Source organism: Lagopus leucura, unplaced genomic scaffold (genome assembly GCF_019238085.1).
Source record: "Lagopus leucura isolate 7727_CA_CO unplaced genomic scaffold, USGS_WTPT01 Super-Scaffold_702, whole genome shotgun sequence".
Taxonomy (NCBI): Eukaryota; Metazoa; Chordata; class Aves; order Galliformes; family Phasianidae; genus Lagopus; species Lagopus leucura.
Window position 1 is genome coordinate 4742834 of NW_024962254.1, and position 13465 is coordinate 4756298.

The 13465-nt window shown below is 39.1% G+C and overlaps 1 protein-coding gene across 1 annotated transcript in view; it reads left to right on the forward strand.

Annotated features, from left to right (window-relative positions):
• The window catches only part of LOC122175185 (disks large homolog 2), a 737856-nt gene that overhangs the window by 639977 nt on the left and 84414 nt on the right, over nt 1–13465 (forward strand). The window contains exon 15 of the mRNA XM_042862630.1: nt 4611–4725. Within this exon, the coding sequence (XP_042718564.1) occupies nt 4611–4725 (115 nt within the window). The remainder of the gene's footprint in view (nt 1–4610; nt 4726–13465) is intronic.

A 13465-nucleotide genomic window follows, 5' to 3' on the forward strand; every position in this document is an offset into this window, starting at 1 on the left:
TATTTGTAAGATCAGGTTTTTTGTTTTAATATTCTCAAAACTTAGTCAATGCTACAATTGTACTACAAACTTAAAAGTGAAAAATAATAGTATTGTAGCTTCAAGAAACTCAGAACTTTTTCATGTAAAAGACCTGCTGCATCTCAATTCTTTTATCTCAGTTATTTTTTTTTATGGTCAAAAATTCTCATCAAGCCATCTAATATAAAATCTCATTGCTATTTCTAAATTTAGAAATATTTTGTTTTCCACTACAATCTTCTAAAAATCTCTTCGTGTTTAGTCTTTTGTGTTCATTTCCAATCTCTCAAATGCACCCGAGACTTCTGAGTGCTTTCTTATATCCTCAGGTATAATAAATTGTCTTTTAGACCATTTTTCATATAATCATAGACTCATTATGGTTGGAAAGACCACTTCTTCTATTCCAACTATCAACCCATACCTGTGACCACTCTAAACCATGTCTGTCAGTGCCAGATCTATGCATTTCTTGAACACTTCCAGGACATTGACTCCCCCACTTCCCTGGGCAGCCTGTGCCAATGCTTCACCACTCTTTCTGAGAAAAGCTTTTCATACTATCCAAAGTGAATCTTTCCTGACAGAGCTTGAAGCCATTTCCTCTCATCCTATCATCCTCCCTGTTACGTGGGAGAAGAGGCCCAACACCTACCTCACTATAACCTCTTATCATGGAGCTGTAGAGAACGATAAGGTCTCCCCTGAGCCTCCTCTTCTCCAAACTTAAATAATCCCAATTCCTTCAGCCACTCCATATAAGACTTGTGCTCCAGATCTCTCACAGTTTCATTACCCTTCCCTGGACACACTCCAGGGCCTTGATGTTTTTCTTCTAGTGAGTGGCCCAAAACTGAACACCATAGTGGATGTGCAGCCTCTGCAGAGCTGAATTCTGGGGATGATCTCCTCCCTGCTCCTGCTGGCTGCATTATTTTTGATACAAACCAGGATGCCATCGGCCTTCTTGGCCACCTGGGCACACTGCTGGCTCATGTTCAGCCTGATGTCAGCTAACACCCCCAGGTCCTTTTCCTACACACAGCCTTCCAAACACTGACCCAAGCCTGTGTGACCTCAGCAATTACACAGATTTCCGTTTGGTCATTTATTTGTCCTTTCACCTACTGTGTGATTTTATCACTTTCATAAGCTACCAGAATTAGTTTGTTAGATCATTAATGATTCAGGCAATTTGTTGGACCTCTGCAGATATATTCTGGTATGTAAAAATTTGGCAAATTTTACTAAGATGCACTCCAGCAGCAATACTTCTACCTTTCTTGAAAGGGCATAAAATTAGTGAATCAGCCTTAACTGCCTTTCTTGTCAGTATATCACAACTTTAGTGCCCTTTTAATTGCATGGGAACCTTTCAAGTGTGTTATTTAGATTCAGAGGTGAATCTGAAGGAAGCATGAAACATTTTTTTACTGCCACTGCTCACGTCTAGCAAATGCAAAGCTATTAGGAAACAGGTCCTCTGGAATGACCCCATATATGAAGAAGTGCAAAGAAAAAAGGGCCCTTTCCCAGTGGGGAGGACTAACATGGCAGTTCTGATAGCAGAAATGGAGCATCATTCTTTCATTCCCTGTTCACATTTCAAATGCAGCAGTCACTGTAGTATGTAGGCATCAGTAAGAGAAGAATGAGGAATGAGATTAAAGAAGCTGATCTGAACTGGGTTAAATACTACCTGCATTGACTGTCTTTCTATTTTGTGGTCCAGATTTTTGTCAGGAGAAAGGGGCAGGAGTATATTTCAGGATGGCTTTTTTTAGTGTATAACATGAAGGTGGTAATGTGGGAAAATACAGAGCCATAAAATTGGTTATTTTCCAATTATCATGTATTTCAAGCCAAAGAGGGAGGAAAAAAAACCCAAGAACACAAAGGAAAAGAATGATCATTCTTATTTTAGCATTTCTTAAAATGAAGCAGGGAGTAGTCATTTGAATTCTGAACTCCCACCACACACTTATTAAACAAATTCTAATATGTGCTGTGGTTTCAAAATGTCTTCTGGAAACAGAACATTATTTAGAATAAGTTTGTAATCAGTTGAAATCTATTGATGACGACTCATCTAGCAGTTAGTTTCCCTGGCCTCAGCGCCAGGTTAGAACTGGATAATCTTTGAGGTTCCTTCCAACCCAAGCCATTGTGTGATTAAATTCCAAGTTAAGCTCCAAGTGCCCTTGTAAATCAGAATAAAAGCTGTAATCTGACCAACCCATGGTCGCATGCTGATGTTAGAGTTGCAAGTAGCTGGGTGTTGTGTTAGAGTCAGATTTTCAGTCCTCTCTTCTCATTCTCACTCCGACACCTTACATACAGAGTCTGCCTGGGACATGGTTGTTCAGTAAGAGAAAGCTGCCATTACACAGCTGCTCTGATGCAAATCATTCAAATCTTTGGCCTCATCCAGGTAGAAAATATCAAAGAAACGGGATTGTGCCATATAGAATAACTCTTGATTCGAACCATTAAAACCACTATTTAGAAGAACCATTTGAATTGGAGTGGACCTCTAATCATCATCTAGTTCAGCTCCCCTGCAATGAACAGGGACACATACAGGTCAGTCAGGGTGCTCAGAGCCCTGTCCATCTGCATGTTCACTATCTTCTTTCATGTATCCAGCACATGAAACAGACCTAGTAAAAACCCTGATATCATGGTGTTCCATCTTTATGCAGAAGACTGATACTGTGTGAGCTACAGAAATGGAGGATCTTTCTTGTTAAGTTCACCTTTTCTGTTTGCCAAAAAGAAATGTTAAGTCTGTTATAATGAAATAGCAGTTTTAGACAAATCCCTAGTTGGAAGATGGTTATTTACTAAATGAATTGTAGAGCGGAAGAATAGAACAAGTATGACTCACATAGAGAAAACATAAATCCTAGACTGGGATAAATATTTCAGAAGTATATCCCACTTTACAAAACTATATAGGTTTGTAGGAGCATTAGTACCTTCAAGGCTTTTTAATCACCGAGAATTTTGAAGATGTGCTGTAGGTGAAAGAAATAAGAAACAATCTAAAGAATAATTCTGAAATACAGTCTGTATGTAGGAGTGTCTGTTCTCCTGACATGCAAAATTTCAGCTGCAGTTGGTGAAGTCGCAGGTACGTGGGAAGATTGAAGAGCCTATATCCCAGCAGTGCTTCCCAGCTGATTGCCAAAGTAGACACTGTCACTTAGAAAATTCAATAAACAATGCAAAAGAAGCTCAGTGGAAAATGAGCCTAACTGTAACAAGAGGAAAAATTAAAGTAAGTAAATAAATAAATAAATAAATACACAGAAGCCCAAATTAAACCACTCTGGTAAGGCATTTTGATGGTAGCTAGCGACTGTACAAAATGTGGGATCTTGGAAATGTCAAATGTGGTTATCCAGTGAAAAGTTAAAGGGCATCAAATAAAATGAATTAGCTGTTAAATGAATTAGCTGTTAAAGACATTCTGGAAATGGAGCCAGTGTGAACAGCAAATTATTGAACAAAAATAATGCTGAAATTTCTGCTAGGGGAAAATGAGAACATTGCTGTCCTACAGAATTCTCATGTAGCTCAAACAGCAGCAAACAGGGAGCAAACTGATAGTGACAGTGATAGAAAGAGAGAGAATGGCTTTAAGTTGCTCCATGGGAGGTTCAGGTTGGATAATAAGAAAAATTTATTCTCAGAAAGAGTGGTCAGGCACTGGAACAGGCTGCCCAGGGAGCTGGTAGAGTCACCATCCCTGGAGGTGTTCAAGAACTGTGGAGATGTGTCACTGAGGGACATGGTTTAATGGGAATGTGTGAAGGGCTGCTGGTTGGACTGGATGGTTTCTTCCAACCTTAACAAAGCTATGATTCTATGATTCTAGATCCTGCTTTTGAAGCAGTCAGTGTAATAAAATGCTGAAATGTGGGGGACATCATTTTCTCTTTGCTGGCATCAGTATGCAACATCTTACTCTTCAAAGTGTCACTGACTCAGTGAAATGAATCGTTGTCCACCCCCTCTCATGTTAATCTTCAGCTCGCATGGGTAGATCTCCCAGTTTGGGGTTGAGTTGTGATTCCCTGTGTTGCTGGAGCATTGCCTTTACTAGTTGGTTTCAAGAAATAAAAGCTTTTTTCAAAAACCTTATTTTTGGGGGATAATTGGACTTTGATGTACTTCCTGCAGCTTAGTGAGATTTTATACTCAGTACTTGAATAATTAATAACTTCAGTGCATCATTCCATTGACCCTGTCAAGGTATCTCATTGTTTGCAAGAAGAAATGATATAGTAGTGATCTGTTTTTAACATACCTTTTGCAGACTGCAGCGTACTCAGTAACACATTTTAAACCTAATTCTCTTCATTGAAATCCAGGAAAGAGGGTCTGCATGTCAGTATGGAAAGTGCTGAAAGTTTCATGTACTGCAATTAAAAAAGCTGTGTATTTACCGAAGAGATTCTACTAGACCTCAATTTTCAGGGCATGCTTTACTCTTGTTAATTTAATATTTACATTTAGCAGCCTTAATGATTATATAGGTCAAGAAAACTAAAATATTCTTATTCTGTGTTTTTTTATCTCCTCAGAGTACGCTCGGTTTGAGGCAAAAATCCATGACCTGCGTGAGCAGATGATGAATCACAGCATGAGTTCTGGGTCTGGCTCCCTGAGGACTAATCAGAAGAGGTCACTGTATGTCAGGTGAGCAGGGAGAGCTTTCTCCTGGGGACATGTCACCAGCTTTCTGGTCCACGACTGATTTTTGTGCGATGGGTTCAGCTGGGTAGTGAGGAGGTTTGAGGAGCTGAACTGAACTGAATTGAGAAATGCATCAATCTTACAAACACAACATCATTAATGTGAAAATTGAATAATGCTGTATTGCTTAATCTTATCATTTCAAGCTGTTTTCAAAGAGCATTATACTTTTATAGTGATTAGGTTTTATGAGATGAAGATTTCTTAGCCATTGTCAGCTCTTCGATATCCAAGATGGATTTTGTGGTGTAGTGACGCACTGCGATCCTGCATGGGGCCTTAACCAGACATGGAACGTTTGTTCTCATAAAATGTACATTCTCTGTGAATTATACTCCAAAGCAAAGACTTTCACATACTGTTCTAAGCATGTGCCAGTCTGCAGTTGTCCCCTTGCTCATACAATCATAGAATCATTAAGGTTGGAAAAGACCTCTTAGGTCATCTAGTCCAACCATCCACCTACCACCAGTATTGCCCACTAACCACGTCCCTCAGTGCCACATCTAAATGTTTCTTGAACACCTCCAAGGATGGTGACTCCATCACCTCCCAGGGCAGCCTGTTCCAATGTCTCACCACTCTCACTGAGAAAAGTTTTTCCTACTTCCAACCTGAACCTCTCCTGGCACAACTTGAGGCCATTCTCTCTCATCCTATTGCTTGTTGCACAGGAGAAGAGGCCAAGTCCCAGCTTATTACAACCTCCTTTCAGGGAATTGAAGTGACTGATAAGGTCTCCCCTGAGCCTCCTCTTCTCCATATTACAATAAATTTACCATCTACCTTGCAAGATCAAATATGCAGATGAGACACTTAACAAGATAATATAGGTAGCTTAAATGGGGCAGTGAGCAACACAGGAATTACCTAACTGTGGGCCAGGCGTAGCAGTTACAGTTTTGCTTGGACTGAGCAAGTCTGTTGATGGAAATTATTTCTGGCTGAAAGACCAGAGTTCTGAAATTAGCCCTAGAAAAGTTCTCGCTGTCACTCATGCCTTTGGAGACCCTGGGAGACTATAGAACTCAGTGCCAAATATTTTAATAATCTTAATAAATATGCTTCTCTAGGTTTTTCATTTTTATTTTTTTCCCTCATGCTCAGCATATAATTTGAAATTTCTGACAATCATGAAGTAAAGGGAAGCAATTTGTCAGCCTCCAGGCAGTGATAATTATTCATGGGGGAGCTAATTCAGGTGATAACATTGCAGAGATCCAATTAAGGCTAAATTCTCCATTTTGTCATTATGCCCTCAACGTGAAGGGACAAAGTAACACAGAAGGATGGAAAAAAATACTGGCACTGATAGACTCATTCTAGTGAACAGCAACCACATTGAGCTCTAATTGGTACTGTTGCCAGAAAGGGCAAGAACTGACGTGCTGTGGATCAGTGTTAGCAGAGAACTATTGGACAAGATCAGGTTGAAAGTGTCATGGCTTTGATGTATCTCTGACCTGTTCTGGCCTCTCTGGCTTTGAGTTGACTTCTGAAGCTATTCCACCTTGACTGGGTATTTTCCAGACCTAACAATGAGTGATTTAGTTGTAGAGAGTTTTGGTCAAACACTTGAAATTGCATTTTCAGAAAAGCTACAGTCACTGCACATGTAGAAACAGATGAAGCTTGCTTTGCTGTGAGCAAAGCCAGGAAATCAAAATGTAGGGAACAATGGCATGAGAAATCCACACCGGCAACTACAAGTCAATTCAAGTGTACACAAAAAGGGTCCTGAACAATTTGCTGGTTTGAGCTTCATGAGAACTCATTACCCCTCTATCAGCATGGATCTGGTAAGCCCTGCTGAGAATCAGGGCTTATTAGCTTCCACACCAAGCCAAGCTAATAAATCTCTGCAGAATCTGGAGTAGCCTTGGTCCTCTATGTTTTCTAATAACTTATGTATTCTGGATATGGTCTGTTCTCAGTGAGATGATGTGCCTTGGGGCTTCACTACAGATGTCTTTGTGGTCTTAGCCACATATCTAAATATCACTTCCCCAGTCATAAGTGTAATATTTGGTTTTTTATTCCAGACTTGTTCCAAAAGAATACCCCAAACCTCTAAAGAAAAAAACCTCAAAAGCCTCCGTCACATTTATTAACGTAAATTTGTGCAATCAAACCCACACAGATGGCTGTGTCCAACTCTGAGAAATCTACTTGGGAAACTCTGTATTTTAAATATTATTATAATGTGCAGTGCAGCAGTGCCTGGAGCATTGAACTAAGCACTGCTTCTTCAAATCATACAGTAATTAAAAAGGTAGCTTATGTCTGCATTAAGCACTGTGGAAAAAAATAAATATGGATTGGGAAATGTGCTTGTTTACTGAGATTAAAATTTTCAGTGAACTTTATGGATAACTCTTTACAGCCAGTGACCCTGTAAAATGCCTGGGATTCAATGTACTTTAGAATTCTTATACCTCAAGGCATTTCTACTTCAGTGGCTTATCCTGGAGAGAATCTGCAAAAGAACTAGAGGCAAATTACCGTATGTTGCAAATCTGCAGTTGTAAAGACAAGTTAACGATTTTCTCTCTGTTTTCCTTTCTTTGGTATGTAGTGATTTCGCTGTCCTTCACTGAACATAAGCAGTTATTTTTCAGCCAGAGTGCTTAATCAAAGCAAATACCATTGCAAGGAAATAACATAAAGATCCACGTAGGTTGAAAATACCTATCATAATCTGCTCATCGAAAAGCCAACAGAAAAGAATATGAGAAAAACCAACGCTCTGTGAGGAGACCTCCCAGTAGATGCAGGGCTCATTACTTCTCATGCATTCTCTGATTTCCCCCAACCCCAACATTTGCTGGGCTGCGGGATTTCACCTCTGTTTTGAGGACCCCCATCTCAGCCAGCCTGCAAGCACCTTCCTTCAGTCTCTCTGCTGTCTTGGAAAACTCTTCAGAAAACATGGCATGCCAATAAGCCATTTTTTGATCCATCATTTTATTTGCTTGTGGTCCACTATGCAAACCTCGTCTTCACTGTGTTTGCTTTGTTTCCCTTAATGCTTAATGACCAGAGTATTCATCTATATCTTAGCTAGTCACTCTGAGGTTCCCTTTGGATGGAAAGAGAAGGGCATCTCCAGAGAGGGAATCTGCCTGCATCTTATTCATCTAACCTGTTCTAGACATCTGTGACAAAAGTATTCTCTCTGTAGAAACTTAGGTTTCTACATCTGTAGCTAGAGAGCAATCCAGACTCCCAGTGTAATAGCACAGTATTTTAACTGAGATGTATAAAAGTAGTTACGTGAAATGAAGAGAGGTGAAAGTGTAGCACAGAGTTAATAGTTTCAATGTAAGGCTAGAATTAGTCAGCTGATAGAAATTAAAAGTCATACATAAATGCAGATTCCACAGGAAAACAATTGAGAATTATTTATTCAGGATAAATTGTGTCACCTTTTGACATGGACTTTTTTCTGTGCATACTTCAGTGTTTCTGTCTTTTTGTTGTTGTTGTTATTCATTATCCCAGCCTGTATTCAGACTTTCTGCTGCCTCTTAGAATATTTTCCAGGAATTTACTGAAAAGTTTTTTATGTACTGTCTGTTCCTTTTGTATCAGAAAAACTATGTCTCTGTTTGGGGTGTTTTCAGAGAGTTCACATCACTAATAGCAAAGTATTAAGAGACATCAAGGGAGAACTGAGCAGTGGGACATGCTGTTAATTAGGACCCCACATTCTCTTTGTCGCTTAATATCTCCAATGAGGAAAAAAACCACCGAAACAGAAAGTGTGAAGCAGCAAGTTCTATTATTTATAATTCATTCGTTGCTAGTGGTGAATGAACTTAATTTGAATTCAATAACTGACATGAGAGGATAAAAAATTCCACTCTTATCCTTTCTAATTCATTGGAATTCAGCTATCAGCTCATGATTAATGAGGGAAGTAAACAAACTTTTCACCAACTAAATGCTGCACTGTATACACACATAGGTCCTTTCAATTTTTTTGATGCAAATTCTTACCTTCCCTTTTTTTTGTCTTTTAAGTTCAAGTTTTTAAAATCTGCTCCTGTAAGACTATGTATTTCATTGTCTTAAAATAGATACATGCTTTGCTATGTTCTTCTAGATCCGAATTCACAGCCAAATGTTTTTAGCCAGCATGTGGGTACTCTTAAGAAATGCCAGATTACATTATTCAACCCAAAGACTGAAAAACGACAGTGCTTTGAAGAGTCAAGCATTAGGGAAATGCAGTCCTTTATGAAGTTTGGTGCATGCAAGCAGCCACTGAAATTTCCATGTAAAATTATCTACCTTTGGAGGAAACAGATCTATATGTGATGAAGGGTTTTTCTTCTGTTGATTTACTTGATTCCTCCTGAACTTAATGTACATGTTCTATATTTCTGAGGGTAAAAGTAGATACTTCAGTAACACGTGCCTTATTGCTGCCAGATGCACAAAGAAAAGGCTTTCAAGCAACCACAGGGATTGCAAGAGTTGCTTTCCTATGTTTTGCGATTGATAAGCTTGGAATAAACAGACAGAGTGCATTTAATCTTTATTCAGACCAGACAACTTCTGAAATAATGGCTGTAATTAAAAATTTCAATGGGCCAAAACCACAATCAGGTGCTGAGCTGCTGTATCACTCAGCAGTAATGACTCAAAAGCTTTATCAACACCCCTGTCCTGCCACTGCTGTTCTACTGTTTAAAATCTGTTTGATACGGTCAGTGCAAAATTGCTGCACCTGATTGTGGCTGTTTGCCCTCTATAAAGGGACTGGTTGAGGTCATGGAAATGCAGATATCTCAGCTACAGCACTGCTTTCAAATCTATCAGTATAAAGCAAATTGTACTAATACATGTTAAGGTGGGTGTGGAAATCAGAGCTGGGATAGGTCTAGATCCAGCTGTAATTTTGGGAGCTGGAATTTCTCCTAAATTAAATTAATGCTGAGCATTCTGTAGCTTTGATAGGAATGTGCTGTGCAAATAAAGCATTGTATATTAAAAATGAATGTGTTCTGGTTCATTATCGTTGAGCCCTAAGGAACAGAATCTAAAGATTTGCCGTAGCAACTTAGCAGCAGCTGACAGGGAGTCAAGGTTGAGACACTTTGGGTTGTTTACTCCAATTCCCAGCTCAATAAATTTTCCATTAGGTCTTAGACACCTTTATGTGCATTTCCCAAACTTCTAAGAAATCAGCATGATGCCTTATTGCTCTGAGAGAAGTTGGTTGTCAACAAATCATAGAAATTCTAACTTGGGAACTCTGCCAAATTATAACTGAAGAGTTTGGATAAAGCAGCTTACGAAAGTTGCTTGTGGCATTCAGGGCTGGTTTCATGTGACGTCTGTTACAGCCTTCAATCTCCCTGTCTTTTTGGAGACAGTGAAGCCCCACAGATCTCTGAGCATCAGATCAAGGCTCCATCGACAGAACTCTCCTGGGATAGCTGCACAGCAGGTTTTGATAAGAGCAGTCTGACATCCACATGATAAATGTAAGCTTTGAAGGCATCCCAGCAGTGAAATCTTCACACATGACAATGTCAGTATGGGTGTTGGAAAGATTTACCAAGGGAAGCAGAGAGAGCTATATGAAATGCTCATCCCTAAATGTTGCAAGGAGATTATATATGCTTATATAAATATCTGTAAGGGTATATGTTAGTGGTAAATATATGCTGTATTCACATGTACCTTGTCTTCATTTAAGCTAGTTGCCCAGTCTCTGTCTAGAGTCAGTGCTGTGCTCTTGGCACTTTCAGAGAACAATTCATCTAATTCAGAAGTGGATTGCTCAGACAAATCATGCTCTAAGAATGTCTGTTTTTCACAGATGAGCGGAAGGAGCCTCAAGTGATTAGCTGAGATGTAAACATCTATATTACAATCACTTACAGTTTTGTAACTTGAATCCCACCCACACTGGCACACACAGGCACACACACTGTGTGCATATATTGCAGAAGCTGTAACATCATTCTCTACAGCTGTTTCCGCTGTGAATTCTTATCCCTCAAAATTCCTTCTAAATTAGTTTGCAACTTGAATTGCAATTTCAGCACTGCTGAGAGTTGTTGATGATACACCCTTTTCAGGTCATGGTCTTCAAGCTGGTTGAGTTTAGAATTCATACATTATCCCGAGTTAGAAGAAATCTGCCAGTATCATTGAGACCAAATATGGTATCTCTCTGTACATCCTTCTCAGGCTTTGCAGCACTGTTAGTCTGAATTCCTGGGGACAGGGTTTTATTTTGACACGTAGGTATTACTGTTTGAACTTGATAGAGAAATAGCTACAGCTTACAGAACTGTGCCTGTACTTTAGTAGAATTATAGAAACTCTTAAAATTCTCTTTACTGAAAAGCAAGGGGGAAAATTGAAATTTTAATGCAGTTTGTTCACTTACCTTGGCTTATTCTTGGGCAATTGAATGGTCCAAATTATAGAAGACAGCAGAGAGCTGTATTAAATGACAGTATAGAAAGAAAGAAGAAAATCTGTGTTAAATGACAGTATAGAAAGTTGGGTTTTATGATGGTGTTTATCAGACATATTTGGAAGTGATCAGATAAACACACACAAAACCTACACTTGTGAATGGACTGTTGAACTTGAAATGTCTTTTCAGACTGGAAAATTGAGACTGGTTTGGAAAGTGACTCATTTCACATGTACTGGTTTTGTATGAGTGTCTGAGTTGTTACTACTTTTTAGCTGTTCTTTCTTCTCCAGATTCTGCTAACAGCAGTGAGCATTTTCATTGGCTTCAGTGAGCAATGCTCAGAGTCAGAATCAAGGTGCAAATCTTTATTTTTCAAAGCAAGGAAGGTCACTCTTACATGCTCGAGATACCTTTTCCTTGGGTAGCTGTTCAGGATCTGAACCAATATTAATTGAATACTCACTTAGCTGTTTTTTTAGTTATAAGACACACTGAGGAACAGAGAAGGATGAGGGATATGGTGGAAGATAAGATCACCTAAGACAACAGGCAATACATCCAATACAGATATTATTTTGAAATTTGTGTGTAGTATCTGGCTCACGTAACTTATGATTGTATGTAAAATAAGCAGGAAAATGAGACAAATCTCATATGCAGTAATGCAAATGCAATGTTTTCTGAAGAGCCTCAGACTGGTTATGTACTTTAGAAGATCATTTATTGGCAGTTACAAAAACAACCATCTTTCTCATCCTGCTGTGCTAAGTGCAGACTACATAAGACATTTTAAATAATCAACTAAAAATTGAGAACAGGGGATGTCTGGTGATGGACTCAATTTATTGAGGTGATCTCCCTGATGTCACCGGAGCTACAGCATTTCACACTTTCAGTTGTACCTGTGAAGTTTTCAAAGGTCTTTAATTGAAATGCTGTAAGTAAGACACACAGCTGTAAAGATTGTTAAAGTTGGAAAAGACTTCTAAAATCATCGAGTCCAACTGTCCACCAATATCGCCCATAGTCAACACACTAGATATATCTTCAGTTGAAATAATCAGCCACCTCACAAACTGCAGCAGTTTTTCCTGATGATTACTATATTTCTTTTTATTTTGCAGCACAGATACTTGTGAGCAGTTAAGGAAAAACGAGGTTAGTCTGCAATTTTTAATAGCATGTCAGAGACAAAAAAGAAGCAGTTAATGGAGAGTGAAAACAGAACATGTAAACAAATCAGTCAAAACAGCCTCGCCTTGGTTTGACACTTCATATCTACATGTTTATCAGATCTTCATACCGATACTCTTCAGTACCCAGTGTGAAATGAGTCCAACTGACTCCTTACTGAGATGTGGTTCTGCATCTCATATTCTTCTCGCACAGCAACTCACTCCTTTGAAGTTCAGTATGGGGTCTCTTGACCCCAGGCATGCAGCATGAGATCCCAGAGATGCTGGGCATTAGAGCTGCACTGATGCTGCTGCCTGCAAAGACCACATATCACCCCCACCCAATGCATTCTGCCCAGCTGCAATGTGAAGCAGCAACACTATCACCAAAGGTTGAATCTTCAGTTGTGGCAAAAAGAAAGGAAAGCAGATTAATTTGCATTTAATTGTGGTTGTAGCTCTGCAAAGTATAGAATTTCTGTTCAAGATGAAAAGCTATTGCACATGGTGCTGAGCACCTAGAGCCTCACATAAATGCACTGCAGCCTATGGTAATCTCAGATAACAAGCTCTGCTTAAAGCTCGGAATACAAAGCAGCTCCTTATCAAAGCCTTTCTTTCTAATTCATCTTATCTTTACATTATCATTAAAACTGGTTAGATATGAAATAATTGGCTAAGATCTGAAATCGTGTCCTTAGTGCTAAATTATTAATGCCTGCTGAAGCAGCTTCAGTAGAAATAAGTAGTGCATACTTCTGACCATTTTCCTTATTTTTCTGTTTCATAAGTTATTAAAATAATCCAGTCCCAGAACGGGTACATTGCTTGACATGTGATGCCTGTTCTAAAGAAGCAACACACCTTTTTCTTTTCTTAAGAGATACTTTAATTACTTTTCATTGCACATGTATTCTGCTTTCCAATTCTCCAGTGCGACAGCCTGCATACTGGTTCAGAGCCTCATCTGGCAGGAAAGCATCAGCTAGAATCATTTTCAAGCCAGAAGATGATGATGAAGAACTTGACCACATTTGGAAATAGAATTTGTTTGAAATTTCTATAA